The following is a 21644-nucleotide window of genomic DNA, read 5'->3' on the forward strand; positions in this document are numbered from 1 at the left end:
TTTCTACAAATTTTTTTCCTATGCTGGTATTGACTTAGAACAGAGAAAAGGAGCCACACAGGTATTTGGAGGTAAGTGCCTATTTTAAGTTAATCTTCCCTCTTTGTGGGGAGTTTGGGCTAGGGTTTACTCTCTGGAAGAAGCAAAACTCTGGAAGTAAGCTTCTAGAACTCAGTACATTGAATAATTATGCTTAACCTACATCCAGGGCATCTGACCTTTAAATTCTGTGCTTTGCCAACTGCAAGGCAAAACTGGTAAAATCTGTTGAGTTGTCATGACAGACAGGGCCATATGGAAAGTGCTGGAAACATTTCTTCTTGAAGTATAATTGCCTTGATGGGCAGAAACTCTGTTTTCTAATCAGCTGAGGAGTGTGTATGGCCCACAGTGTTTGAGGTAGTATTTGGGGTTTCTCATCCCAGGCTTCAAAGCAAAATTAAAATGGGGCTTTGGAAGTATTCTGCTTACCTGGAGGAGACAAATATAATTATTTATAGGCTCATGTTCCTTAATCCCTGAATACATAATGTGAACGCAGGCTGATGATATAAACAAAATAAAACCAAGAAATGGTTACATGGCTTATTTTGTGGTCATTCAGATGAAGTAGCCTAGGACGTCCTGCTCCAGTCTAATTGGGCGTCTGTGTGTAGCAGAGAGTATTTGAGTAAGGAAGTCAGCAAGGCAGTGTAGCAACATGGGGAAGGGGCGAGCTCTAGAACCAGACAGCCTGGGTTTGAATTCTGCTCTATAATTTCTTGGGCTTCCCTGGTGGCTCAGAGGGTAAAGCGTCTGCTTACAATGCTGGAGACCGGGGTTCGATCCCTGGGTCGGGAAGACCCCCTGGAGAAGGAAATGGCAACCCCACTCCAGTACTCTTAGCCTGAAAAATTCCATGGACTGAGAAGCCTGGTAGGCTACAGTCCATAGGGTTGCAAAGAGTTGGACACGACCGAGCAACTTCGCTATAATTTCTTAACATCTCTGTGCTTCAGCTTTTCCGCCTGTAAATTCACTACAATTATTGTACCTAACTTACCAAGCTGTAATGAGAATCAAATAAATAAATACAGACACATCCAAAAGTGCTTCAGATAATGCCTCACACACAGTAAACACCATGTAACTCTTAGTTATAACTATTGCGATTCGCAATTTTTTTATCATTAAGAATCTAGGATTTTGTGCCATTACACCTGGCTCTCCATAATCAAAAATTTGATTACAAATTTAGCAAGTCCCTGCTTTCTCTCTCACTTTTTTGTTCCTTCATTCTCTCCCTCTCTGCTTCTATTTCCTTTTCTCTTCTACTCTCTGCCTCTAGCATTCTGGCTCTCTATCCACATTGTGATACTTGATATTTCCAGCCTTCCCTATGTCGTGTTTTCAATGGCAGTGATGTGGGCAGGAGAGGCTTGTCCCGGGAGAATGGCAGGGCTGCACTTTCCACATCCCAAGGATGAGAAGGTGGATGCCTCAGTTGCTAGGGGCTCCCACTCCATACCTCCCCCCACGCCCAGCCAGAGGAAGGAGCATTTTTCAGTGCGGGGGTGGCCTTCATGTTGGAAGGGGATGGTTGATGGTGTTATTTTTGTTTCCCACAAATGTGAATGTTTAAAATAGTGCTTTATTCAATCGGCATAAGTGACACATAGACTATGTATAGTGGTGGAACTGGGCCTGGCAGGTGATGGGAGCCAGATCTCACCAAACCAAGAGTTGTGGTTCTCCACTGATAGACCCAAGGGATCTGCTCTGAGGATGGCCAGCACAGAACTGCCATCTGGGGTTGCCTGGCAAATACACTGGCACAACTCCTGGATTGTTTGAGATGAAAGGATCTCAGAGCCAGCGACCTAGGCTTCTGGCTTCGGTGCCATGGGGCATGCCCGTGGGCCGCATTTCCTCTCTGGGCCTCCCTGCCAGCCGCACTGCACTCGTGAAGGGTAAGTGTATTCGCTGTTCTCCCGTGCCTTCTCAGTCAGTGCCCTGCAGGTCTGGAATCCAGCCAGTGTAACTGAATCGTGAGGCTGCGGCTCAGGCTATATATATAATTGGAGGTTTATTGTCTTGCCATGGTTTTGGAAGTTTAGGGAACTTTTTGAGATTGTAGGGATTTGAAGTAGTGTCATTTTGGAACCACGTGGTGCTTTTTAGTGACTCTAATTAAAAGTTTATTTCAAGTGTTAAGTTTCAAGTCTCTGAAAATGCCCTTTTACACTTTAGTCAACAGTAAGGACTGGAGGAGTTCTTCCTATTTTTAAACAAACAGATTATGTTTCATAAAGTGGAGCTTTGGGGAAGGAGGGATAGAGTGTTTTATTCCTACCAAAGGTGGTATTACCAGAACTCAACTGATTTAAGATGAAAGAGGAAGAAAAGGCATAGATTTTCAGGCAAACATAAAGCTGCCATATGTCCAAAGGAGATTTTGAAGTCTTTCTGGGCTGCCCTGAATTGATTTGAAATGCACTGCTGAATTCAGATTTATTTAAGAACAAGGTGGGGGGGGGGGGACACATTTAATCAGACTTGGGAATGAAAGACGGCAGCGAGTAAAGAATAATTTCTTACTTGCTAGACATCCCCGTAATAGATTACATAGGACATTTGGTTGATTTCAACTAGAACCCACACGTCTTCTCTACCTCCCACATTCTCTCTTTATCTCAGAGCCTCTTCTCTCTTCCCTCAAGTGTGGTTTCAGTATGACTGGGGAATGGACACTAAAAATATTTCTGGAATGACGTGACCCACTCTTACCCCATCCAGGAAAGGGACAAGGCTCCACAAGAAACAGCACATGCTTTCCTTTCATTTCTGGAAGTCCCGGAGTCGACCTACAGATGCTGCTTCTTCCGTGGTCGATGGCATTCAGACTCCTAGCTGCCGACAGCAGCGTCAGGCCAACAACTGGACAGAACAGCTTGGCTGCTGGAAGCTGGCCACAGTCTCGGCCAGAGCAGCAGCCCCCTGGCCACAGACCACCTCTGCCACCCCACCCAGGAGCCTTCCTACCTCCCTCAGGTTGGCCTGGGCCCCGCCACAGGGGCTGAAGAACTGGGAGGTGGTGACGGCAGTGGCGAGGGTGCCTGCAGCCTTGGGGCCAGTCCAGGCACGTGGGACCCTGCTTCGGGCTACTCTGCAGCCCCTCCAGGGCCAGGGAGGGACCCAGGACAGTCCTGTCGCTCACCACTGTCTCTTCCTGTCGCTGACACCTAGGCGAGGGCTCAGAATGGAAGGCACCCCTCCTGAACTGAATCTGCAGGCCAGATCCAAGGAGGTGGGGGACGGGGTGAGCGGAGCTCAAGATAGCCAGGAGCTAAAGCAGCAGCTGCAGCCACTTCCCAAGCCATCAGCCTCCTCCCTGCGAGAAGCAAAATATGTGGAGATGTGCGCTTCAGCTGGAGTCCCAAGGGACAGTCCCCGGACCATGAGACTCACTCGGGAGCAGCGCCAGGGGGATCAGAGGGGCTCGAATAGTCCCCAGGAGAAAGCCCAAGACGAAGTCAGCAGTCAAGAGCGTGAAGCTCCAGCCCCACTGAAGAATTCTGGCCCCTTGGAACTCTCCAGATCCCAGCACTCCGGTACCGATGAGGGCAGCAACCCCTTCTCTTCCTCCTCTTCCTCCTCCCCGGTGGATGGAGCAGAAGAAGGTGGCCTGTCCAAGATGGATGGCACCACCACGTCCACAGGGGCTCTGGCCACCTCCTCCTCATCCTTAGGCTTCGAGAGTGACAGTGGTGAGAATGTGCTGAGCTGCCAGCTCAAGGGAGAAGAAGGGGAAAAAGCAGGAGGACGAGGAGGGGGAGGAAGAGGGCGATGTGGGGAAGCAGATGCCACAGAGTGCAGAGACATTATTGCCAAGTCTCAGGGCAGCCGGGACCCCCCCAGAAATCAGGAGGCCCATTACATCACCACCCACGAGATCCAGCTGAGCGAGGTGGAGCAGGACATGGACTTCGACGTGGGCCTGGCCTCCCGCTGGGATTTCGAGGACAACAACGTGATCTACTCATTTGTGGACTACGCTTCCTTCGGTGGCAGCGACGAGACCCCAGAGGATGTCACCACCCTGACCGAAGAGGACGACGACAACAGCTGCTACCTTAGCACCACTCCCAGCACCAACGCCACCCGGACACCCAGCCCCACCAGCAGCGACCCCACCCGGCCCAGCGCGGGCAGCGGCGGCGGTGGCGGCGGCGACACCAGCAGCACGGAAGTGGGCAGCGGCCCCTCGGACGGTGACCCCACTCCCCCACCCACGGGGCCTGGCACGGCCACCCCGCGGGAGCCCTTGCCCGAGCCCCCGGAGGCGGCTTCAGGGGCAGCAGCAGCCACCGCCGCCAGCAGCTGTGGGAACGCAGCAAGCCAGATCCTCCTATCAATCAAACCGACTTCCCGGGCTATAAATGAGCCTAGCAACGTGTGTGCAAAGCAAAACATTATTTATGCTGCCAAGCATGAAGGCGACATGAGCCTCCGCGTCTCTACAGCTGCTGACCACAATTCCAGTTCGCTGAAGCAAGACCCGGCTGCAGCCGTGGCTCAGGACCATGCAAAGAAATTCATCGCCGTCCCTGCTCGCCTGCAGACCCGGTGCGGGGCCATCCGGGCGAAGGAGCTGGTGGACTACTCCAGTGGAGCCTCCAGTGCCGTGAGCGAGCTGGACGATGCGGACAAAGAGGTGCGTAATCTGACCTCCCGGGCCTTCCGGAGCCTCGCTTACCCCTACTTTGAGGCTCTGAACATCAGCTCCCGGGAGTCCTCCGTGCTCTCCGAAGTCGGCTTTGGGCGCTGGTCGACCTTCCTGGACTTAAAATGTGGAGGTGTTGGAGCCAGGGTGGAACAGAGCCTCCTGAGGAGCAGCGCGGCCTCAGTGGCTGCAGGGCTGAGGAAGGGCGGTGGGGCCAGAACCACGGCAGACCAGCTCTACATCCAATCCAAGAAGTCCCAGACCAAGGCCTTGGAGTTCGTGGTCAGCAAAGTCGAGGGCGAGATCAAACACGTGGAAACACCTCTGTGTTTCCAGAAGCAGGTCCAGTCTGGTCCCCGCGTGGTCACCCTTCTCGAGCCTCTGAATTTACGCAGTGAGAGCAAAGCCAGCTTGGCCGCGGGGCCCTGCAAGGCCACCAAAGGCCCCAGCAAGGGCCCCGGGTCGGTGTACACGGATGATGGCTCAGAGACCTCCGAGAGCGGCAAGCCGGCCTCCCGCGCTGATGGCCCCCAGAAGTCCAAGTTTGCTTCCAGCCTGCTCAAAAATGTCATCTCCAAGAAGATGCAGAGGGAACACGAGTTCAAAATGGAGAGGGGAGAACTCAGTGACACATCCCACCATCACCTCTCCAGCACCTCCAAGGAGACGGAGGGCCCTCCGCCCGGGGCTGAGAAGCAGCGCGAGAGGGGCCTGCAAAGGCAGAGTTCTCGCCACTCGGAGGCCGGCTCCGAGTACACGGTGGTCAGCGTGTCTGATGCCGGTGGGGAGGGGGCCGTAGCTGGGTCTAAATCCCCCATCTTCAAAGCCAGCGCCCCTCGGGAGAGCCACGCAGGCTCCGGCCGTCATTTTGCCGATGGACTCCCAGAAGTGTGTGAAATTAAAAAGAGTGCCTCAGAGACTGTCAAGGGCATCTTCCTCCGCAGTCAGAACAGTGCATTCCGGTCCTGGAAGGAGAAAGAGGCTGAGAAGCGAGAAGAAAGAGCCCCCGTTGGGAAGCTGAAACTCCCCAAGGGGGGTGACTGGAGGGCCGACCTGGGGGAGATCTCTGCCAGCAAGTCCACCATCATGTCTCGCCTCTTTGTCCCCAACATCCAGCAGACGCCCAGGGATAAGCAGCCGGGGAAGCAGGCCACCAAGTACCCTGCTGCTCAGGCCACCTCCACTGCAGCGATCCGCCCCAAGGCTCCCGAAATCAAGATCCGCCTGGGGAGCGTGCAGCAGCCGAGCTCCGACTTCAACATTGCCAAGTTGCTCACGCCCAAACTGGCCAGCGGCAGTGCCTCCAACCTCTTCAAGACCGTTGAGGACAACAGCAGGGCCCAGCAGAAGCTCTTCCGGGGGGACAACCTGGAAAAAGTGCCCCAGTTCCAGGTGAGAGACGTCAGGGACAAGTCCAAGGCCCAAGGCCCCCTCCATCAGGTGAGAGACGTTCGGAAACTAATCAAGGGGTCAGGGGACAGCAGTGACAAGGGCAGCGTTACCCCAGAGCAGGGGCTGACTGGGCCCAAGCCCAAGCAGCTGGCGCCTGCCACTGGGGGGTCCGGATCCTTGTCCCCCATGGTGATCACGTGCCAGGCTGTGGTGAACCCCAGGGAGGACAGCACCGAGCGAGAGCCCAGGGAGAATGCGGGCAAGGGAGGCGGCCGGGTCCTGAACTCCTCCTCGCCAGAAGGGACAGTTTTGGTGCACAGGGCATCTGGCAGGCTGCCGGTGGCCACCATCGCCCCCAACAAGCCTGAGCAGGGCTCCTACCTGCCTGTGCTCAAGATCGTCTCCAAGGCTCAGAGGACCCCAGAGAAGGTCAAGGAGGAGGAGGTCAAGGAGGAAGGGAAAGGCCCCAAGACATCCCGGAATGCCCTGGAGAAGCTGACGGCGGCCGTCAGGTCCATGGAAGAGCTGTACAGCTTCAACAGGAACGAGTGGAAGCGGAAAAGTGACCCCTTGCCTCTGCTGACCGACAGCCACGTCCTGTCGCTCATCGCCAGCGAGGAGAGGGAAGGGGCCGGGGCCGCTGACCCCGACAAGTTGGCCAGACGGCTGGGTGAGGCGGAGGAGCCACGGGGCATCGGGAACAAAGGCGGGGTGATCCTGAGAGGGGGCCCAGAGCGTCTACAGCGGAGAAACTCCAACCCCAGCACCGAGAGCGTGTCTGCCCGCGCGGCTGCCTTTGAGAACTTGGCCAGGGAGCGGCCCCGGTCCCTCTATATTCCGCCAGTGCACAAGGATGTGGACAGAACCCAGCCCCTGCCCCCACTCCCCAGCCAACGGAACGTCTTCACTGTGAGTGCCAGCAGCACCCAGAAAACTGGGGGAGTCGCTGGCAAGTTCCCGCAAGGCCCTTCTCCGGATAGTCCCTCGGCGGCCGCCAAGGGCATCAAATCGCAGGGACTGCGGTCCCTCAAGATCTCTCCGGCCACCCGGGCACCTCTGGAAGAGGTGACCAACAGGAAAATCGGCAGCAATTTGGAAAAGAGCAATAGTGACTGTGAGAATTACCTGACCATCCCTCTTAAAGGAAGCTCTGCAGCTGGAGAGCTTCCAGGCAGGCCTGGGGTAGGGAGGGAGGGACCCCCAGCTTCTTCAGCCACGGCCACTCTCTGCAGCTTGCCCCCCCTGAGTGCCCGCAGTCAGGTCCCCACTAGTCCCAAGGGCTCTCAGGTCAGTGGAACCAGCCGACCAGCTTGGCGCACCAAACCTGACCACCCCCGGGAGACAGTAGCTGCCCCTGCGGGGCCCCAGAGCCCTGAGCATCCCCCCACCGCCATCTACCACCAGCAGCCACTGCCCTTCACCCTACAGAGTGCCCAGCCCCAGGTCCTCTGCTTCTCCCCTCCAGGCATGCCAGCCCCGGCACCTGCCGGCCCAGCTCCTGTCCCCACAGACCCCTTCCAGCAGCCCCCACCTCAGCAGACCCAGCGCAAGATGCTCCTGGATGTGACCACCGGCCAGTACTATCTGGTGGACACACCAGTACAGCCCATGACCCGGAGACTGTTTGACCCTGAGACGGGGCAGTATGTGGACGTGCCAATGACCTCCCAGCAGCAGGCAGTGGCTCCCATGTCCCTCCCTGTGCCTCCTCTGGCCCTGAGTCCTGGGGCCTATGGACCCACTTACATGATCTACCCCGGGTTTCTGCCCACGGTGCTGCCCGCCAACGCCCTGCAGCCCACACCAATTGCTCGCACTCCAGGGGGCGGTGAGCTCTCCCCACTGGCAGCAGAGCCCCCCAGCAAAGAGGCAGCTGCAGCATTCACTGAGGCCCCCTACTTCATGGCCTCTGGTCAGTCTCCCGCCTCCTCTTCCTCCTCTGCCCCAGCAGCCACCTCCCAGCTCGTGGGGGCCAAGGGCTTTGCCCACCTGCATGGCAAGCCTGTCATCAGCATCACCTCACAGCCCCTGGGGCCGCGGATCATCGCACCCCCCTCCTTTGACGGCACCACCATGAGCTTCGTGGTGGAACACAGATGATGAGTGGTCACCAGAAAGCCGAAGGGAGCAGCTGCTGGTGAGTGACCATCACTTTGATAATCAGGTTTGAGCGATTAAGAGGAGTCCTAATGCTTTGTGTTTGAAGTGGCAGGTTTATAGCAGAGGAGGTATTTTCGTAAGAATAGAACCCCATTCTAATTATTAGGGAGCTAATTTTCCTGCCAAGTGTCCTTCTCTCCCCACTCCTCAGCCCCATGTCTGGCCTTTTCCCTTTGACCTTTTCAAATTGCCTGAGTGTTTTTCCCACAGTGAGTAGGAGGGATCTATCAGGATTAGCCTTGGGTGAAGATTGGCAGGGGGAAGAAGTGAAAACCTGGTCTGGATTTTGTGGAGTGAGCCTTATTCCTTGCAGCCCAAAGTGACAGAGGCACAGGACATCTTTGGAAACACCATTACTCTGGTTGCTCCTCAGAATAAGGAGAGTCGAAGGCTGACATTTTCTTGTTAAGAGGTTTTCTAAAATCTGCAGAATGGCTTCTATCCATCCCCCATATCTTTCTCTTGAAGTTTCTTATACAAAGAGCCTATTTTTAAGGTCTCGTTTTTGCTTTCAGACAATCAGAATACTTTGTTTAGGCAAGTCCAAAGTCTTTACAAAGACTTTAAGGTATTTTACACACACACACACACACACACACACACACATACACACACACACACGCATGCACAAACACGGCTTGACCCCTATGGGATGGAAGATTCCCAAGCTGCAGTGGCTCCTGGGATGAAGCTGCTGTGTTTGATCCAGTTTGTTCAGAGTGAATCCACTGTGCTCTGCTGGGAATGCCTACAAGGCACCCTTTCCTATCTACATTCTCTCCCATCAGAAAAGAATCAACTCCCCCTTGTTCCCCTCTCTAAAAGAAGTAGATATGGATTCTGACAGTCCAGGAACTTGATAGGAAGGGGAGCCAGATTTTTCTGAACCAGGACACTTTAGGTCAAGCACATAAGGCAGGGGCAACCTTCAGACAGGCTTCCCTGGTGGCCCAGTGGTGAAAGGGAGATGCAGGTTCAATCCCTGGTTTGGAAAGATCCCCTGGAGAAGGAAATGGCCACCCACTGCAGTATTCTTGCCTGGAGAATTCCATGGACAGAGGAGCCTGGCGGGCTACAGTCCATGGGGTCGTAAGAGATGGACATGACTGAGAAGCTAAACACACACACACATCCTTCAGATACAGCAGGAAGCTGCTGGCACTGGGCAGACAGATTTGCCCTCTCCTTCTCCTGTTGTCTCCACATGAGGAAGGGTTGACAGCATAAATGCTTCTAAGGGGTTTCATACCTTGCTAAGAGCATACTGAACTAAGAAAGGAGAGGAAGAGGGGAGGAACCCTTTCTATGCTCACATGGAAAAAATAAGCCATTCCTGTCTTCTCTGTATTGAAAAGAAAGAGAGGAACATTGTTTCTTTCTGAAATGAAAAAGCGTTAAATTAGGATGTAGGATCAGAGTGCCAGCATCTTTTCACCAATTGTGTTTTCTGGGGCATGCAAACTCTCTAGGACTCATGACAACTGTGTGTCAATGATTTCTACTGCTCAACATTTGTGTGAATGTCAGATCATGTAACAGTTGTTGCAAAATATAAAAGTTTTCCAAATTAAGGGATTTTACTATGTGTTATATTTACTAGGCTGAAAAATAAACAATAGACCACTGTTCAATAATCCTTGGATCTTCCTCTAAAAATTCAGGTAAAAGCACAACCCTCATTTCACTTCTAATCTAGAAATAGATGATTCGAATGCTTCCTTTCCAAGAATTTGCAACGGGCCATATGTAATGAACACAAATAAAGGAGGGAAAGATTAAAGATAAATAATGCCACTGTTGTTCAATGTAGAAAATAAAGAAATATGCATGTAGAAGAGGCCCCAATTTAGAGACAGCTTTGCAGAAGAAAAGAAGTAGCCTCTAGACCAAAGTGTTTTCATCTTCTGGACAGGTGGGATGTTTACCTAAGGCTGTTTGGGAGCAGCTAATCCTGGGAGGCCTTTGTGTGAGTTGTGGAGGCGCAGGGCAAGGGGAAAGGAGGACAGGGCCCCGAGGAGGGAGGAAGTGGCACAGGCTAGCTCCGTGTCCTGTAGCAGCTGCCTCTGGCCCTTCTCCCGTCTGCTGAGTCTGGAGAGATTAGGCCGGCGTGGTTTCCATCAGACACAAATACAAACCCAGGTTTTTTGCACTAGAGATTTGAACAGTGATTTCTTTGAAAGCTTTTTATTTCTTTAACATTTATTTTACTCCACAACCCTAAAGATAGACAGAAAGGCAAAAGCTGGCTTTAAGATTTAAGGCTAGTCAGGGAAATAACTGGGGCTTCCCTGGTGGCTCAGAAGGTAAAGAATCTACCTGCAATGCAGCGACCTGGGTCGAGAAGATCCCCTAGAGAAGGGAATGGCAACTGACTCCAGGATTCTTGCCTGGAGAACTCCATCGACAGAGGAGCCTGGTGGACTACAGTCCATGGGGTTTCACAGAGTCAGACACAACTGAGCAATTAATACACATACTCACACAAATACATGCACACACAGAGAGTTAATTATTAGCTTTCTGTGTATAGGTGAAAATCTAATTACCCAGATTCAGATGATAACTAAAATCCTTCAAGACTCAGCATCCTGAAAGTTCTATGCCACTTGCCAAAGAAAAAAAGTCAGGTTTAAAAAAAAGGAAATGTATAGTTTTTTTCCTTGTGTGAAAAAATTTAAACATGGTTCAGATACAGCAAGAATTACATGGTACACCCCCCCCCTTCATCTGTTGGTGTTCGTACGGGCAGTCAGTGTGAGAAGGCCTGGAAGCTAGTTTCAGTTTAAGATTTCCTTTGAAAACTAGACTTATTCCAGAGTATTTTCTTGAGGTAGAGTAGGGTTTTATGTGCCCCTCTCAACTAAGAAGTCACATAAATGACTTGATCCAAACACAGCATTGCATAGAGAAGAAAACTGGGGCTTTAGAAAGAAGTGGTTTTGCTGAGGTCCCCAGAGAGGGAGAGAGCCAGGACCCAAGGGGCTGGCTCCTGGCTCTTGGACCACGCAGTATGCTGTTTGTTTGTTGGTAGGAGTCATGAAACAAAAAAAGGATGGCAGAGGAGCCTAATGAGCCCAGGACTGGCAGCCAGGACACCTCGGACCTGCTCTGATTCTCTTGACTTTTGTAAAATGAATGTTTAATAAAACGCACTAACTCCTTCATTCATTCCACAAGCATGAATTACATGTTTACACTCCATCAGCCACGGTGAACTCTGTGGTGAGGCTATGAACCCACATGTGACCATCCTATTAATACAAGCCAGGAGCCTGCACTCCAGCTGGAAGACATAAGCTGAACACACAGAACCGCAAAACCAGTGTTCAAATCCTGTCTTAACCTTTAAGATTCCTTCCAGCTCAAATAATAAGTATTTCATCATCTATTTTTAGCTGCACGTTGTAACCAGGAGCCTTACTTTCTCCCCCGTATAGATTTGAGTATACCCAGCTGCTGCTCCTCTTGGATTATTCTGGTATGAATTTTCCTCTCATTTCGCTTTCATAGGTGTGTCTTTACTATTTCTCTTCTTCCTGTGAATAAAATTGCAGTGTTCCTCAATCTTTGCCTGGTCACAACCCATCTCAGAAGCTAAGTAGTAATATTATGTATTTTATTCGTATTTAGCAATGACATCACACAGTGTGACAAATGGACCAAATTGTTCCCAGCTGGTGGCCAGAGAGTTACAACAGAAACCCACTGGAACACACCAGTGTGCTGGGCATACCAGTTCAAAACGTCCTAGCTCTCTCCTTTTTTGTTAGGCCTCTTCTGTTTTAGGCCTTTGTTGTTTGTTATGTTTCGTTTTGGAAGTCCCTTCTCCACAGTATCTTTGATGCCTTTTCTGATGAGATTATTTTTATTTTAGATTTCTGTCATTTGAGGCATGTAGCTATATTTTTCCTTCCCTAACATGTTCAGTCGCCTGCTTGCTCCTGCCCACCCACTTACATGCTGTATTTTTGCTTTAAAATTGTATCTGAGACTTGATACTAAATACCATTTACAAGGGCATAAAGATAAACAGGTAATAATAACAACAGAAAACTTTCATTGGCACCATGCCTGCCACCCAGTGGGGACTGCAATTATTTTGTTTCCTTTGAACGTCTTTTCTTTCTTTAATACTTGACCCATTTGCTTCTTCATTTCTGAGTGTGCTATATACTGTTCCTGTGTCATTGTTCTTTCTTTTTCTCCTCACTTCTTCAGAGTTATTTCTACCTCCTGAGTAGAGCCCCAGACATCAGCAACTGAGGAGCAGATTCAGGGGAAACTATTTTCATAGGGTTCTCTAAAGGGGCCCCATGGGGTCCTTAGATCATCAAACCCTGTCCCCTTGTGTAAAGATGGCAGGAGAAAATTCAGGCTAACCCCTCTGAAGTCATAGTGTCCATCTAGGGCAGAACTGGGACTCAGAACTGAAGTATCCCAGACCAGAGTCTGTTTCCATTTTCTTCTTTCTTAATGCTGCCCAGTCCCCTTCTCTTTTTCTCCCACTCTTCCTTCTGCTCCTCCATCCTGGGGTCGGGCCCACACCTTACTTTCCCTCTTTTCTTCCCCTTCCATTTGTTTGAGAATTTTCTTTCTTTCTTTTTTTTTTTTTTTTTTTATCATTTCTTTGTGGCGGCTCCCTCACCTGTGTTCTTGGCAGCCTTGCGCACGAGGTCAGAGGGCGGGCTGCAGGCAACACGCTCGACGTTTCATTTTCAGCTCATCCCATGATCACATTCCTGAATCAATTCGTTTATATCTGTTTTTTCCTACCTTGATTGTGGCTTCCTCTCCTGATGAGTATATATAGCTGCTGTTGTATTATCTTCCTTTTTCTTTTTCTTTTTGTATTTCTTTTCTCTCTTTCTCTTTCCTGGGATTGTAACTTTCCTCATTCTTATTATTTTGTGCTTTTCTCTACAGGTTTTCATTTTTTTGGTCATTATATTTTCCTCAAACCTCTATAAAATTAATAAGAAAGGAAAATTAATAGCTAATGTGTATTCATTTATTATATATCAAGATTTAACATCATGCTGCTTGTCTTTAAGCCAGTGGGTACTTTCTTATCCCCATTTGACAAATGAAAAAATAATTTGTCCCAGATCAAGAGACCAGCTGAAATCCAGGCCCTTTGAGCTCAGTGGCCATGTGTTGCCCACTTTCTCCCTCTCTGCCCTGCACATCTCAGTTCCTTGTGAATTGTCCCTCTTTCTTAACTGGGAAAAAGGGAGAGAATAAGGTAAGAAACTGATCCTGAATCTGGCAATGTCTAGCATATATTAAGCCTCCATGTGTGTTTCTCTTTTGATTAAAAAATTAGCTCTCATTAGTCATTAGAACACTGTACATCCCAAAGAGAAATAGTTTCAGCACTTCTAGGGGCTGTGGCTGTCAGTGTTTGTGTGGATGGGATGGGGTGAGGTAATCTGTGTTGGCAGGGAGGACAGGTAACTCGGGGGGGTGGGGAGCAGGTATGGAATGTCACTTGAAAGCAGGGTCTGCTAAATGCCAATGGGGACATGCATTTCAGTCCAAAGGAAGCTGTGTGGCTTTGACTAAAACCCAGGTATGTGTGCCTTGAAGTCAGGCACCCGGACTCAAAGTCTTCCCCCAGACAAATGATTCACCCTCTCTGGACCTCAATTTCCTCAAGGGTAAAGTGGGGATACCTTGCAGGAGCATTGTGAAGACTGAATCATAAAATCACTGCAAAGGACATGGCACACAGTCCATGCCCTGTCATAAGAGTTCAGTCTTCCTTGGAGACTAGATGCCCCTCATCTCTCTGGGGCCTCCACCAAGACAGAAAGTCAGCCCTTTTTCCTGCATACTCTCAGGGAAGCACCAGGGGCTGGTATGCAGGATTTTTTAGTATTTCTTTAAACCGGAGGTCATGCTCACAGCTCTGCATGCTGCCTGGCCCCCTGGGGCAGGTGTTGGCTGTGGTCAGGGTTCTCTAGTATCCCCACGCTTTTCAGCATGTTATACAGCTCCTGGCATAGGGTGCCAGCTGCATGTGGTGGTTTTCCCCTCTCTCTGGGTGCAGGCCCATGTGGAGCAAGGGAGAGTCTGACCCAACATCCCGGCTGAACTCTGTCATGGGTTCCGTCCTAAAATCATGGGAAGTCATCCAGGCCAGACTGCCTGGTGACAGTACAGTCACTCCCTCCCTTCCCTGACTTCGTCATGACCCTCTGCCAGGTTCAACTGGCAATCATTATTTCAGCTTTAATAGGAACTGGAGCAACTTTATTACTTTCAAGATTTTAAACACAGTTCCTCTAAAGTTAACATACAGGGCTCCTCCGTCCATTGAATTTTCCAGGCAAGAATACTGGAATGGGGTGCCATTTCCTTCTCCAATTAGCAGAAGCAATATCCCACAAATGAGTGAAAAGATGTTATCTAGACAAGTCCCTGAAAATGATCCCAGCAATTGGTAGAAACAGATTTCTCCTCCATTCCTCAGCTTGCTCTCCCCATCCTGGGGTGTTCCCGCTCTCTCTCTCTCTCACACTGTTTCTCTCTGTCTCTCTCCCCTCTCTGCTCAAGGAGTCCTTGCAAACTTTGCTTCACGACAGGACTCAGCCTGAGTTGTCCTTAGATCCACGTTGACATTTTTCTTCTTGGTCTCCTATTTTCTCCTCCCCTTGTAATTATGCTTTCTTTTCCTGTTCTGTGTGTCCTAAGGTAGAAAACCTTTAGCAAATGAGAAGTTTCCAGACCCACAATAGTCCCTTTTCTCTTGAAAGTCATTTCTTGATATCAAGTACAGAAGGGTAAAATCAACAAACTTGAAATGTATACATATGAGCTCTAAACCTATAATTAATCTTATAGACTTCTTTTTCCTTAAGCATATATTTAACACAGGTCAGTTTCTAGATGGCAGGATTAAAATATCCTTTGCCGCTCTACTCTGATTGCATATAATTGATTAGATAGCTGTTATTTGATACTTGAAGGTTGTTTTTCACATGATAGAGTCGTCTAATCCCTAAAAAAATATTACCTGTAGGCCACTCTATTTTTGTCTTCATAGTATTATGTTCAAATTTCAACCCCCAAAGGTTAATTTTAAAAAGTTCTTTAGGCAAAGTTCTATTAGATATGCATTATATAGAGAGATTGACAGAAAGAAAGGGCTAATTTTCAGTAAGATTTTGAACACATCAGTGCTTGTTTTAGAATGGATTGAAATAAGTTATAGACTCTAACCAGTATATCTCATTTCAAACAAAATGCACACAATTTAGTATGAAATTCCACACAATTTAGGTGGTGACCGTTCACTTTAGAGTATAGAGTTTATTCATTTAACTAAATTAATATCTCATGTTAATTTCAAATGTTTCAATTTAAATATCATTTTTGCATGTTTTAAGAACATATCTGTTATACTATTTTCTGTTATGGATAATTTCAGTAAAACTAAATATTTAACTCTTTGAATGGACTGACTGTATTTAATTCAAGTTTCAAAAAGATGTTCCATTTGGGGCAATTTCGTGAAGTCAGTAGGATGTCTAGTAGGTTCAGAAACACATTCTCCAATTTTAAAATGTGAACTTCAGCATTATTCACACAGAAATTAGCCAAATAGTTAAATAAAATGTATCTTGGCATTTTTCTTGCTTCGTCAAGACTGAGATTTACTTTTAGAACTAACAGTCTTTTCTCTGACTATGTTTGTTTATAGGAGCAAGACAGAAAGATGGACAAACCTTCTTAAATCTGAAGGCTTCATTGTAACAACACTAAGAACCACCGGGAAAACTTCCCCTATATACGTTATTCTTAGTTTTTGCTTCTTATAAACAAGTGTGTAAGTTTCCATATTTTTCTGAATAACCCTGTTAAGACACTTTGTGTTATTGCTGATTGAATGGTTGCGTTTTTTTCCTATGTAAAACTATTTCCTTTTGTACTTTAACATAAGCTTTCCCTTCATCTTTCCTTCCTGCATTTGTGACTAGGCAAACCATCTCGTACATGTTCTTGTAGTTCAGTCAAAACACACAACAGAATAAGATTGGTTTTGTTGTAAACCAACAACAAAACAGTCGTTTGGGTCACAAATCTCCCTACAGATTCTTACAATATATCAGCACTGGCGGGCAGAGTTGTAGCATTTGTCTGGGTTTAAATATGATGGGTCTGTATTTTGAATCATAGACCAGCCACGCCTAGTCATTCTCTTGGTTATGTTTTACATGTCCTTTTATTGGGTTTAGCATGATTTCAAATGTTATTGTGAAAAACAGTGGTTTTAACTTTTGTGCCTTGTTTTAACTTTCCCATCGGTACAATACCATGACACCATTTGTTGCCTTAAAATAGAATGGTTTGAAAGACTGGAGAGCCAGTGGTTGCGTTTAAGATTAAGGTCTTAGTTTCAGAAAGGTATAAAATAATCTATTTCCCTCTAGAATCCAAGCTTTGCTATGAGTGTGGAGGATTATATTCTTCTTTAATGATTCTCTCCATAGTTGCATACTCCTCTCTCTCACAGATTGTTTGGAGTCTGAAGTGTGACCTGTTTGGGGTAATGGAGCAGAAAGTGAACTCTGATTTGGTGGCTCCGATTCTCTTCAGCCCTCACCATACCAATAGCAGTGATCTAGGTTTATATCACTTGCTCCCTATAGCTTTAAGAGATGTCGAGAATCCAAATCATAGAATCTTTCATTGACATTCAATACTGCCTCAGTTGTAGCCCACTTCTGAAGGTTATTTTAGTGAGTGTTCATGGTAAGTTTTGAAGAGCTGATTGAACAGTTAAATATTTAGCTCATCATAATTTATAAGTGAGTTAATATATTATATATTCAACAAATGTTACATTGAAATATTTCTTACTTTTAAAAAGAATAACTTGAAGGTTCTCCTGGGCTTTTCAAAAAGGAATCTCCTCTTATTTACTTATTTTTTAAAAGATAAAGCATTCTGGTAAATTTTAAAGCCTTATTTTTATTTTAATGATCATCAATATTGATTTTTGCTTAAAATTACATCTTGAAACCACAGAACTTTATACTGCTCATGACTGAAGATATGTTTTATGCTTCCATCTCAGTTGTACTCTTTTAAAAAAACTTCAATTTCATATTCAGGGCTTTCCTTAAAGGGATCTTATTCTGAAAAGAAGTTCTTTTGGGTAAAAGGAAGGGTTTGAGACAGGAATAGTCAGCTCTGGTCACAATTCAACCAATCATTGTGCTGATGAGCTATGAAATGAGGAGGTTGCCTCTATGAGATACAGAGCATGAAATATGAAATAGTCTCTGTATTTGGAAAAGATGTCCTTGTGCCATAATTGGGGGAAGTGTTATTCCTTTGTTATAGAAGTCATCTTACTCAACTCCATCAATAGATTCACCCCAGAACTTAATTTTTCATTACTAGGAAGTGTCTCTCACAGCATCAGCCGTTCCTTATATTCAGTAGAGATGCTCTGGGTCTTGGTCACTTAATACTGAAACAAGAATGTAGAATCTGTTAAAGATCTCAAACATAGTACTCAAATAACTTATAATGCTTTCAGAACACCGAAATCTCAAGTATTGAACACATCCTGTGAAACTCAGATACAATTTCATAGATAGAACCAGAATTGACAAGACTATTTCAAAACTACATGTGACTTTTAGGAAAACCCAGTGCTCGTGTTAAGTAGTCAACTACTTCCAGGTCTCCAAAAAGAGAGACCTCTCCTTTCCCAGAGAATGTGATGGAGTCTTACCTACCAAGGGTCTGGGGATCCCATAAGCTACTTATCACTATTTATCATTATTTTCCCCTAACAGATCTGAGCCTCAAATTTTCACAATGAGGTAAAGAACTTTTCATTTTTTGGCCCTATCAGAGAGGCCACGTCCTCTGAGAAGCTGCTTTGGTTGTAGTAAATGTCCAAGTGGTTAAAATAAGGGATTTTAAAGTAGTGTTCTATGAATGCTATATCATCTGTGATAATTTCATGGTTCTCTATTTCATCAAGCCATAAGAAGCAAAGCTGCTAGGCCATTTACCACCTCAAATGATAGAGGGGAACATGTTTAAAAACATGAGGTAAATCTAAATCCTCACTTTTCATTGTTTTATTTCTTGAGGTTGTGTTGATATTTGAATGAAGTAGTTGAGTCCTTCTTTATTCAACCAAAGCTAAGTAGAAAAAGCCAGTATATGAAACCTTCTGGCCCATAAAACCATCACCCTAACAGTGTCCTTTCAGCTACGAAGCTACCTTTTTATGGTTTAAATATACAAAACCATTAATAAAGCATGTAGCATTTCCTATAGGGTTCCTGGAGCTTGAATCTAATTAGAATTGCAGAGTCTGCCTTTGGCCATCTCTTCTTGGGGTTACATGTGAAAATGTAGTTTTCCAGATGAACCACAGGGTATTTTGTGTAGAAATCTTGACCCATTTTCCCTTTTTCCCTGTTGGTCAGATGGTCAGGTTGAAATATGCTCCTTTTGAATTGTTGTTGGACAACTGAACAAACTTGTAACCAGTACAACAGTTTAATTCACCAGAATGTATTTTCTTGAAAAACACTCTCTGAGATTGCCCTCAGGATGAAATGAAGCCCAAATATGCAGTTAGTGACCTAACATATTGGCTCTCTGTATGTTTGTCTGCATCTGTTATGTCTGTATGTGTATGGCTCTCTGGATATGATTGAACAAATAAGCTAATACAAATTACATTTTGACATCTTTGTGATGAATCTTAAATGTTAACATGCACTTCAAAACCATCCTATGTCACTCAGAAATACATAGCTATATAAATCTTTTTAATTTCAGATTTGATTTCATCATTCTTGCCTCTTAAAGAGATTCAATGCATTTAAATTATTTTCATATTTCATAGAAATGGAAGTCTGTGTTTGTTACAAATTGAATGCTCATGCTACCTGAAATAATACTTTGGACTGCAGGACAGTGTTGATTCTTAAGTAGACTGACTATAATCTCATGATAAGTATATATTATATGTGCGTGAGAAGACACATTCAGTAATAGTCTCTGTGTTTTAAAACCATCACGGTACACATTTTCCTATGTGGTGCTTGAGGAGTTTCATTCTACAGTTTACAAGGTGTAGGTTTGCACCCCAAATTCTCAGGGTATGCTATTTTACCCAAATACTTGAAAGAAAAAGGTGCCCTGTATTTTATCAGTACTGTTGAGGGGAAAAATTATGTGTAGGTTTGTTTTAGAAAACTACTTATAAAAATCAAATTCACAGAATATGTTAGGCTTTTACATAATTCCTAAAGAGGTATATGTAGAGATATGATATATATTTTCAAGAGATTGTTTCTATATTCTTAATTAATTTCTGGGTCCTAAGTAGACCTCACAGGTGCATAAAATCATTAATAAAGCATGTAGCATTTGCTAAGTTGTACCTTGAGTTTGAATCTAATAAGAATTGCAGACTCCAGTCCTCTGGGGGGAAAATAAAAACACAGGTCCATCTGTGGCACGTGTGATTACAAGGCCCAGGGGAGGATTCTGAAAACTGGAGTATTGATATACCCCATGTCTCAGAAGAGAACTGAACGTTCACAGCATTTGTAAGCTGTTACCATTCTTGTTTCCTGTTGCAACTTAGAGCATATTATTAGTTGTATTTGTATTTGATTCATAATGGTGCAAAATAAAACACACACACATCAAATTTGATTTCTTTTTTTAAGTTTCATACTTGCTTTTTACAAGGTAATGTTAATGGCAAAAAGTCCTTTCCAGGGCTTCCTGAAATTACCTATCATCCTTGTATCCTTTTTCTAGCAGGTGGTCCTTTCTTTTTCTCCCCCTTTGAAGATGTTGGTTTCTATATTTACACTGAACTCAGCTTATTGTACAGTAAAGACAGTGGTGGTTGAAAAGAATGTGAAGACTGAGGAAGTTAGGTCCCAAACAAAGGAGAGTAAATTGTGTGGTAAATGGAGAAAGACATTGGATAACGCTGAACTATACCTCTGACTACGAAAAAAGCCAGTGGGAAATGGAAAGAAGGTGATTGTTTAAACTGCTCTCATGATAGAAATCTTGGTGGAAGAGTTCCTACTTGAGATCTGATGTGATTCAATTATGGAATGCAGCGAGCGTGCCCAGCGGGACTGTGAATCCAGCCCAACAGCTCTGAGAATTTCTTTGTCAGTGTATTGCATACGGAGAAAACTACTTAGACAAGGACTCTGAGAGACTAGCCTACTTACCTTTAATTGACAGTATTTGTAAGTGATTGTGCAATCTTGTGTAATGGTCTTTTGATTCTTTTGAAAATAAATGTTTTGTTGTTTTTTCTTTTTTCCAGTAAAAGTAAATGCAAAGAAAATGTGCATTGCTTTGTCTTTCTTTTAACTCAAGAAACAAGCTTTGGACATTTTCCTTTTTTTCTGTCTTCTAACAAATCTTTCCTTTAACTTAAAACACTCTATTGTAATGTTTCACATCCAGGTTTTGTTACTTTTCTCTTGTGGTAACCACAAACTTAGTGGCTTAAGCCACTGAAAATAGTGGCTTCAGACAACATGAGTTTATTATTTTATGGTTCTTGACGTCAGAGTCTGATATGGTCTTTCCTTGGACCTAGAGTATTTCACTTAATCAAGGTATCTAAGGCATCTACATGCTCTCATTATTAAGTAACATTGTGAGGGGCACCTACCAAGGTATGGGATGCTCCACTGACACCAAAGAGCAACCTAGACAACGAATGTCCCCAAGGGTTCACACTGAGGCCCAGGAAAGTATCTGTGGTCATCCCCTTCAAAACCAAAATAAATGAGGCACACAGTTGGAGACAGGGCAGGAAGGATCAGCTCTAACACTGAAGTTACTATAAACCTTAATAATTGCATTGTGTTATTCCACCAAGCTTCATTGCAGTGTACCCATCCTGTCCTGAATATTCCAGACTCGAGAATGTATACATGTGGCAGGGTTATGTTGAATGCTTACGGTAATGGCACAGAGATTGGCAGGTGCCCCATGCCTGCAGCCAGATGTGTCAGCAAACACCTTTAACCTGAGCACTAGCACCCCTGTTCCGAATAGGCACTAGATCATTTTGCTAGATGTTGAGTTCATTTATGCTTTACCCATCCTCTGTATGGCTGGAGCCCTCTGCCTCTCTTCATCCTCTGCTCCTTAGCTTGCTGGCTCAGAATCCTCTTATTTTCCTATTATTTCTTATGCAGAGCAATTTAACCATCTAGCAAAGCCCTCCTAAAGCAGATTCACTGCATATGTCCAGAACCATTGTTCTCATTGTGTATTGCTGAATAACAATCCACCCTAAAACTTAGTGGCTTAAAAATACAAAACTCATGTGTTTAACTTGTGAGTCTACAATTTGGGCAGAGCTCAG

The 21644-nt window shown here is 46.0% G+C and overlaps 1 protein-coding gene across 1 annotated transcript; it reads left to right on the forward strand.

Annotated features, from left to right (window-relative positions):
• LOC102179365 lies at positions 2558-20613 on the forward strand. Its single transcript, XM_018049276.1, has 2 exons — positions 2558-8231; positions 15957-20613. The coding sequence occupies exon 1, from the start codon at positions 2807-2809 to the stop codon at positions 8192-8194; it is 5388 nt and encodes a 1795-aa protein (XP_017904765.1). The 5' UTR covers positions 2558-2806; the 3' UTR covers positions 8195-8231; positions 15957-20613.

This window comes from Capra hircus, chromosome 6 (assembly GCF_001704415.2).
Source record: "Capra hircus breed San Clemente chromosome 6, ASM170441v1, whole genome shotgun sequence".
NCBI lineage: Eukaryota > Metazoa > Chordata > Mammalia > Artiodactyla > Bovidae > Capra > Capra hircus.